At 45.2% G+C, this 9,558-nt stretch overlaps 1 protein-coding gene across 1 annotated transcript in view; it reads right to left on the bottom strand.

Annotated features, from left to right (window-relative positions):
* Nucleotides 1–238: 238 nt before the first annotated feature.
* The window catches only part of LOC108785588 (peptidyl-prolyl cis-trans isomerase-like), a 10,209-nt gene continuing 889 nt past the window's right edge, over nt 239–9,558 (bottom strand). Inside the window, exons 2-5 of the mRNA XM_018554679.1 lie at nt 4,687–4,717; nt 3,416–3,504; nt 2,456–2,628; nt 239–542 (exon numbers count right to left, since the gene is read on the bottom strand). Of these exons, the coding sequence (XP_018410181.1) occupies nt 410–542; nt 2,456–2,628; nt 3,416–3,504; nt 4,687–4,717 (426 nt within the window). The 3' untranslated portion in view covers nt 239–409. The remainder of the gene's footprint in view (nt 543–2,455; nt 2,629–3,415; nt 3,505–4,686; nt 4,718–9,558) is intronic.

The following is a 9,558-nucleotide window of genomic DNA, read 5'->3' as shown; positions in this document are numbered from 1 at the left end:
TCACTAAAAGTAAAAAATGCATTTTAAAAAGAAGAAAATTAGTTTCTAAAAAATAAAATATTTGAAAAAATTAAACTAACACATTTTTGGTATCGGTTTCGACTTTGGCATTTTTTTTAATTTCGGTTTTACAATATCTATTTCAGTGCACCTCTACTTACAATCTCAATTTGTGTACTTGTCCTGACAAACTGCTACAAAAAAAAAGAACCCTCCCCAAGAAACCAGACAAGCCTTATTAATTGTTTATATTTTTATTTATATTGTGTTCTGCAAAGACCAGAACTTGTGGAAAAATGAAACAAAAATGAGGATGGTTACAAGATGCAATTAAACTCCAGCGACAGTGCGAAGTTGATTGAGAAGGAATGCTTGTGATGTAAGACTAGGGATAAAGATGAAAGTTCCTTTAAAGCTGGCCACAGTCAGCAATCACAAGTTTCTTATTGGTCTTCCCTGTCTGAGTACCACAGCTTTCCATTTTTCTCACAACATCCATGCCGTCAACAACTGACCCGAACACAACGTGCTTTCCATCGAGCCTGCAAAAGAAGCACCAGGTGATTGAGTAGTTCAACATCAGCCACAGAAATAGTACATTTTGGCTAACCCCATCGAATTGTACAATACCCATTGGCTTAAATCCAAGCTGGCCAGACGTTTAAACTACTTCCTACCTGGCCCTTTCAGAATGCTATCTGCCTGGCTGTCCTAGGTTTCCATCCTCCTGAACTCAAGTCTTTGACATGCAAAGTTCTGACTGAAATCTAGATTAGCACGCAATGCAATCAATGAAATCTGGGTATTTGTGTTAAAGTTTAAACATCTTTGTATTATAACTCAGTGTCTCATGTCAACAGAACAGGTACATTCTTGTATTGAAACCAGTTCTTTATTCTGCCCAAAGGGAAATCAGTGGTTACATGTTTAGAGGCAATTTGATGAATGGCATGTTGAGGTACAGGCTGCACCCAAGTCCCAGTATGGCGAAAGGCAAATGGCACAGGTGTCACCAACATACTATAATTGTACCTCATGGGTGTTTACTTCTTGCTCCTCTCCATGTTTTTCATCCTGGAGCTTCCAGCACTCCCTTGTTGGGTTCTTCCTCATGTAGACAACACAGCCAGTAAGCCAGGGCTTGACAAATCACAAGTGCAAGGTCATCATGGTGACTAGAAATTGCATCCTGGCACCTGGGCTTTTGTCAGCCTGTCCACTGCCGCCACTACATCAGCTCTGCGGTCATCTCCTTCGATCCCCTGCTCATATCAGCGGAGATTGGAAGCCGACAGGGACTGTTGCAGCCAGCGCCCAGCAGAGACGTGCTGCAACACTGCACACCCCCCACCCTTCAAACAGCTGCCTGCAAAATGTCTGGCATCCAGTGGCCATTTTAAAATTGCAGTAGCCAATAGCTAATGCACCTGCTCACTGTCAAAATAGAACTCTCCCCTTTAGCTCCCTCTGCTGATTGACAGTATGCAGTGCACAACAGCCAGCCTGCTATTGGCTACTGCAATTTGCTGTAACCAATAGCAGGCTGGTTGTTGCTCCTCTCCACTGCCGGCTGTGTTTACATTCAGCTGCCTCAGACAACTGTCATTCTCCAGGTAAAGCCATTTGAAGTGGAAAGGTGCCATCTTAAAGAGAACCTGTCACCTGCAATGTGCCATTACATAGGGGGCTTGATAAAAGGAAAAATAAAGTCTGCATTGAATGTAGGCTTCACAATGCTGTAGAGCATTCCTCCAGTACTGAAGCAATTTGAGAGGCAACTGGTAAGCAATGATGCATTGGTTTACTTAGAGAATTAGGCGGCGAGTGATTTTCACTCAGCCTCATAATCTGAGCCGACCTGCAACAATGAAACTGGGAAGTGAGCGAACACATACCGGCGCTCGCTCACTTCTTGATCATCTCCCTGCAGAGAGCCGTGACAGTCACTCAATGCAGGGATACGCCCCCTCCCGTCCGATCCTCCAGCGCTGACTGGCGGAACGGACGGGTACAGCTTGCTCTGCCCCTGGATAGGCAGAGCCAGCTGTCACTCACGCAACTGGGTGGATTCCGGCACAATTGTCAGGATCTGTTACGGCTGCGACGTCTCAGTATACCGGGAGCTACAGCTCACGGTATACTGAGCTTTGGGTGACGGAGGATGCTAGTTTGTGTCCTCCCGTTACCCGGAGAACTATGGGGAAAAGCCCTAACCCCATAGTACTCCATTAAGACTAATACATGGGGCCCAGGAGAACCCATTTCACTCATGGAGTGGTACATCAAATACAAACCAAAACTATGTAATCAGCTAAATTGTAGCGCAAGTGAAGCAGCAACCATTTCTATGGCACTGCTTATCGAAGCTCGAGTGTATACTAAGCTACATTAAAACTTCCAGACTGGTTTGGACTTCATTTAACTTTTATCACTCAGATTGGCAATGGTAACTTACCAGTTGGTTGCTGCAGTACAGATGAAGAATTGAGAACCGTTTGTGTTGGGGCCAGCATTGGCCATAGACATGATTCCTGGTCCGGTGTGCTTCAGGGTAAAGTTCTCATCAGCAAACTTGTTTCCGTAGATAGATTTGCCACCGGTTCCATTGTGGTGGGTGAAGTCTCCACCCTAGCAGGAAGCAAAAGTTTCATACATCAGTACACAGGGTTAAGTCATCTTCCCAACTCTGTTGCAGCATTCAAAACCACATGAGCTGCAAAATGCAAGTATCTGCCAGTACATAATGTCCATTTACTTGGGACTTGCTATAGACTTCTGCCCAGAGGTATTAAAAGGATGAAAGGCTTTTCTTTCAATCATTGCAGTAAAGCACTCCTAGAAATACTAGACTTGTGCATGTGTCCTGTGTGCCACCCAAAGAGGAACTTTACACATACCTCTGAAATAACAGACCTTTAGAAATGTTTAGTAAATTACAATCTACAGATAAATGCCAGCTTTTTATTCTTTCCATACCTTCCCCCCCTTCTTATTCTTCTGGCAGCAGCCATTTTAACTAAGGGCAGGTTACCAGATCCCCTTTACTTCCTGGAACATGTGACCTTGCACATATCCCAGCAGAGGAAAATGCCTTTCCCTTAGATCTGGTGAGATTACAGATGAGATTTCCCAGCAATGCTCTGCTGATGTGACCTTCCCAGAATGCAATGCTTGGGCACATTATTTGTGGCAAAGTGGGGGACAAAAAAAAGAAGGTTTTTATGCTAATTAATGCAACAAGATTTCATATCAGCATGTAGAGCAACATGCTGAGGTGATTTTTAGTGAGGGGGTAAAGGTCTGCTTTCAGTATTACATGTTTCAGGCTGCAAAAGGTCAAATTCAAGGAGCATGTTTAGGAATAATGACAATGTGGGAACGCTGTAAAACCAGAACCCAAGAAATGGAAACCTACCTGGCACATAAAGCCTGGGATGACTCTGTGGAAGCCGGAGCCTTTGTAACCAAATCCTGGTTCTCCAGTGCACAACTGAAGGAAGTTCTCTGCAGGATGGAAAATAGCCATTTAGCATATTAGCCACAGGGCAACTGAAATATATGTCTGCAGGCTGGCTACATACTGGACACAGTGATATGAACCCCTTGGTCAGCCATTTCTACAAGTGACAATATGTTCCTGACGTTAGAGTCTCATAGGAATTTCCCTTCAGTGTTACAGTTCATGTAGTTCAGAAGACAACCCACAGCCATACTAAAGCTTTATCCCCCCCAGCAGAGCAAGACTAATACCTTCTCTGCAAGTCAGAGCTATAACCCTCCACTCAAAGCTGATCACTGCGGCACGGAGGGGCTTCAAACTCCCAATTGTCACGTTAGCCTCCTTACAGAGAGCAGAGCAATCCAGTTCTGCTGCATGTCAGTGGGAGATCAGACTATTGTGGCTTTAAACTGCTGTACTATCTACATGAAAAGAAATAGGCCAGCTGGTTTTAGCAAAGCAAATAGGATTTTTTTTTTTACCAACTGGGCTTTAAAATTCTGTGGGTGGATGTTTTACTGTTGAACTAAAACAACTTCAAGGGGAGTATTTCTTGCATACATTGCCCAGAGTGTATTAACCCTACTTGTATTTTCTACTCTGGTAGTTACTCACCCGATCCCCAGAGCCAGCTTGCTCTTAGACCGGTCCTTCTAGCCTCACTTCCACAGCGGTCTAAGGTCCTGTAATTCATCATGCTGCATACACTGTATAGACCAGACACTGAGGAACATTGCAATGCTGCAACCTAGGCTTCAGAGACCGGTGAAGCAGAGAGGCGGCTCAGTTAGGGTGAGTAGAAGTTTTTAAAAGACAAATGAGCAGTTAACCCTTGCAGTGCCAAGGTAGGCCCACTGCAGACTAAATTTATTCTTGGCTAAAACTATTGCCAAAAAGTCTAGCAGACCTAGGGCCCCCGGTAAGTCAACATTCACACCCTACTGATTTTTTTTGGGGACTGCGCAGCTCAGCATTACATTGCTTAAATTAAACTTTTGTCAAGCTTTAGAAACAGGAGACCACTTCACATTGGAGAAGCTGAAGAGCTTATATCCCCTAGCATCAGCTAAAGAAACAAAATGCAAGCAAAAGCCTAAACCCCTCCACCCCACAGGAACAACATACCAGCCTAAGCATGCCATGCCACTAGCTCCACCCATTGAAAACCAATAAAGTCTGGTACTTACTGCAGGTCTTTGGACAAACATCAAATCTCAGCTGTAAAGAGATAGAAAAAAAAAAGAATAAAGTCAGAAGCGTTTATATTTGGTATCAGGCGGTTACACTGATGTATGTGACATTTGTGCCAGAGGATAGGAGTCTGGAATGAGATGGGAAGCCTGTTTACTTAAGCTGGCATGTGGCACATAACTGCGATAGGAGGTCATCAGTAACTGCTATTCACCACACCATACCCAGACTCTACAGGCTTAGAAACATTAAAGGGAGACACGCACATGCTCATAGCAGATTATGTTATTAGGAGAGCTCTGATGGAGCCTTGATTCATTGGTGAACAGGACTTAGTTTGTTGACTTCATTTAAAGAACATGTGTGGCCTCTTGGTATAGATTAAAAAGGCACCAGAAGCAAGCTAGAGGGGATTTAGGCTGGCAACAGCTTTCAGTAAATGCAGAGAACCAAGTACAGAAAGATCAGTGTGTGCTGAAAGAGCCAATCAACTGCTTTGATTGAATTAGGTATTGCATCCCACAATGGTCTTTACAATGCACCACAACATGCTGCCTTAGCGTTACATTCAAGATGGAAGCCACATCGCATGTTGTCACACTGCAGTTAAAGCAGGACCAACCCTTGGGAGCAAGGTCTCCAATGCTCCTTACAAAACAAATTACAGCTGGCACCCAACTTTTGAGGTTCTCTAGTCATCAATGGAGCTGGTTCATGGATTGGACAGACTTGCTCCTGATGCCTAATGAATTTGTCCACCTCTCTGCATTAAAGCAGAGATGTAAATCCTAATCTGGGGTTATGTAGTTTAAAGATGGCATGAAACTCAGATTTACAGCAGATTATATTGCAAACTGACACTAAACCAAAAGATTGAAAGCAGGTTAGATGTACAATGATTAACAAACCCCAGCACAAGTCAACAGCCATGGAGCCCATTTGGCATGCCTCATGAGGAGCCAACAGCCATGGACCCGATTTTGCATCCTAGTCAATGTTCCTCTTACAGGTTCTCCCTTAGTAAGCCCCGATGAAGGTAGTATCTAATCTGTACAAGCCCCTGAAACACATTGGCCATGTCTATATACTGTCCCTTCAACAGTACATTAAATATAGATGCATCTAGACCAGGGGTTGGCAAATATGGCACAGCAGCTGCAGTAATACAAATCCCATCATTCCTCTGCATCTGGGAGATAAGTCTGTGGCTCAGTCTTGCAATGCCCCATGAGACTTAGTTCCACAACAGCTGGAGTGCCAATGTTGCCTACCCCTGATCTAAGCTATGGAATGGAGCATGGCACTTCACAAGCTTGCAATCTGTTCTGCAAAGTGTCTATAGAGGTGGACAGCTTGGTAGAGGAAAAGTTCTGCACCCTCATGTCAGCCTCAAGCAAGACCAATGAGCAGCACAATAAGATACCACCAAATCTCAGCAGAAGCGCCTTAGAGCTACTGCAAGTCAACAGCTGCAAGCACAGGAATGCCCATGCAATCATAGCAGAAGTTCACCGCTATTCTTCAGTAGGAATTTAAGACCTTGGCTCGATTTTTCAGGGTATAGCTTGGAGACATGTCTAAGTATTCCCTATAAAACAGCAAAGTCAGGTCAACGTCTCAAAGCAGAGACAAATCCCAGGTAGCCAATGCTACTTAAGAATTACAGCTAAGAGTCTAACCTGACTGTTCCTCTAGTTAATGGCTGCTACAAATCCTGCTTGCTCCTGAATTACAGATTAATTTGGCTACCTCGGGCTTAAAGTGTACACACTAAGCCATGGCACATAGGCTAAAAGATTTGTCTAAGCTACCATCAGGTGATTCTGCTGTGCCATGCAGTTCTCTGCAGTGGTCACTCCCTCTTCATACTAACTGTGTGCAAGGCTTGTGCTCTTTCTCTTTAGGTGTGGGTGATGCGTTTCCTGTTTTGGTGGGAGGAGCCTCTGATGCTGTCCTGGAAAGTGACTAGAGAAAAATCACATGGGTGTGGGACCCCACTGTGATTCGCTGAGACTAGGACACTGCACTTCCAGCACTACACCTCTAGGGCAGGCCTTACGGCTAGCCAGGGGCAATATTTTTGCACTCTGGCCGTAAAGCCTGTCAGCATTGTGCACTGACACTATTTTTGCACATTTTTATGCACGATTGGCTCCTTTTTGTCTTTACAGAAGACAAAGGGTGTGGGTAGCTTTGGGGCCCTTCCTGATGTCAGGTGGAGTGTTGGGGGGAGGAGCCAAGTACAAGAATGATGGGAACCTCTGGCAGTGGACAGGAAATCTTGGAAAAGGTATGACCTGGTTCTTTGTTGCCAGGGATAGAGCAGAGGCTTCATACCAGAACTTCACCCTCCTAACCAATAAATCCAAGGTGCCATCTTTGCATCCCATTTGGATTGCAGTTGCCATGGTGCCGTACATGTGATTAGCTCCAACACCATCCATTCAAGGGCTTTAAAGTTTGATTTGAGAGCTAAAATAAGCACCCAAAAAAACCTTGACAGATGGCATTGCCTTGAACGTTGGTTTTGGGAGACATTAAATCATTGGGTCAAGTTCCTCTAAGTTTTTCAAAGAGCAGTCAAAAAGCAATGTTCTGAAGTGATAGACTAGCAAAGTCTAACCTTTTTTAAAAAAAAAAAAATTAAAATAAAAAGTTTAGCCACCCAAGTTGCCTTCCTGTGGATTCACTTGGGAAGTTTGACTTGTTTTGTCAGCAGTAGTTGAGGCCAGAGCAGCATCTTCCGCACTAGGCCCGTCAACCAATATAAGAGCTCCTGGTACAGTCCTGTAACTAAACCGTAGAGGTGCCAGATCTCAATGCCATAGATAGACTATAGACTAGAGCAGAGAAATCGCAATGCTTCATACTAGCAGATGCCATGACCTCAGCATAGGTTGTGTCAACAAGTGTTACCAGATTAAGACCACCTATGCAAGTATTTTTAGATCTTGCAGGTCTCTTCCCACTAATTGATGTACTTTTTTGCAAGAGGTATCCAGATAAGGCATGCGAAGATAGTCAACATATATACAATACTGAAGAGTGCTTATGGATTCTGGCATAGGTGATGGAATGCAATGAAGTAGAATTGCAGCTCATGGGCAGACCTCAACCAGAGGAGGTCAGCGAATCAGAATACTATGCATGGAGGCCTTCAAAGACTTCGAGTTGTGCAGTTGCCATCAACATACAAGGTTTGTATAGACACCATCAATCTGTCCATCTTTATAAAGTGCTGCATCTAGCAGTTAATTTAGGTCAGACTTAAGGTCTCAACAGATGCAAAGAATTTGGAAGCCATAGACATTTGTAGAGCTTCGATCTCAAAGACAACAGATCCATGCTACATTATGGGTTTTGCTTGATGAGCTTGCTTTTGTTACCAATGCCTGCAATTGCTGGCCAGCACAAGACTCTGGGTTTTAATCTTGTAATTGGGTTGTGTGAATTTTTTTCCCTTCCAATAACAGAACTGACAAGTAGCCCAGAACATCTGTTCCAGCACCTTGAGAGGCTCATTCACATGAGCAGTGACAGGCATTTTTCAGTCATGGATGTGTGCACAATCATGTCTCGCAGTATGCTCAAGTGATGCAACCTTCAAGGTCGCAGAGCCAGGTTACCTAAAGGCAACGCCAAGGCTTACACTTGTGTCCTGAGTGCACGCAATGCAGAACTATTACACATGCATCGCATGTGGTTGCAGGACTACATGTCCAAGTACGCACACAGGCTACACTTCCTTTCATCCACCCAAACATTACTCTTCCCAGCTCTGAAAAGGGACGTACAGGCACCAAATCTGGGCCACAGGCATGCCAGAGTCAGGAAGCCCAAAAACACTAAACCAAAAAGCAGTGGCACTATCTTACCCAAAGACAAAATGAGGGGGAGGTGGGGGTGTAACAAATTAACATATGACCATTAAGACCACAGACCGCTGTCACACAGGCAGCTATATGGACACTGGCGTTAAATAAGATTTGCGACAAAGAATGGTCATAGTAGGAATGCAGGGATTGGTGTGGACTTGTCACCGACTCAGACATGGGTCAGGCAGATGACTGAAAATGCCGACCAGTATGTGAAAGGATAATCCCAGAACCCCCCTATAAAGAGAGCAGTCTGCCTTGCAGACCAGAGATGCACCCAAAACCCCCCCAATAAGACAGCAGTCTGCCTTGCAGACCAGAGAAATGCACCCAGAACCCCCCCAATGAGAGCAGTCTGCCTTGCAGACCAGAGAAATGCACCCAGAACCCCCCCCAATAAGAGAGCAGTCTGCCTTGCAGACCAGAGAGATGCACCCAGAACCCCCCCAATAGGAGAGCACTACATGCAGACCAGAGAGGTGCACCCAGAACCCCCCCAATAGGAGAGCACTACTTGCAGACCAGAGAGGTGCACCCAGAACCCCCCCAATAGGAGAGCACTACCTTCAGACCAGAGAGGTGCACCCAGAACCCCCCCAATAGGAGAGCACTACCTGCAGACCAGAGAGGCACACCCAGAATCCCCCAATAGGAGAGCACTACCTGCAGACCAGAGAGGCACACCCAGAATCCCCCAATAGGAGAGCACTACCTGCAGACCAGAGAGGCACACCCAGAACCCCTCCATAGGAGAGCACTGGCAGACCAGAGAGGTGCATCCGGGATATTAGTGGAAGACCGAACCACCCTAGCTGAAAGCTCCTCAAATCACACTTCCTGTTAAGTACTCCAGTACCCTAACAACCCCCCTCCGTTTGAGTACCTCCTAAACACAACCTTGTTTGAGTGAACCAATACTCCCAGGAAAAGCCCCCCTGCCCTAATCACAGAAACCCGTTAAAGCACCCCAGCAAAAACCCCCCCCCCCCCCCC

Source organism: Nanorana parkeri, unplaced genomic scaffold (genome assembly GCF_000935625.1).
Source record: "Nanorana parkeri isolate BGI_ZX_2015 unplaced genomic scaffold, ASM93562v1 scaffold169, whole genome shotgun sequence".
Lineage (NCBI taxonomy): Eukaryota > Metazoa > Chordata > Amphibia > Anura > Dicroglossidae > Nanorana > Nanorana parkeri.
The sequence above is the reverse complement of the archived record's forward strand: the minus strand, read 5'-3'. Positions and strand labels throughout refer to the sequence as shown.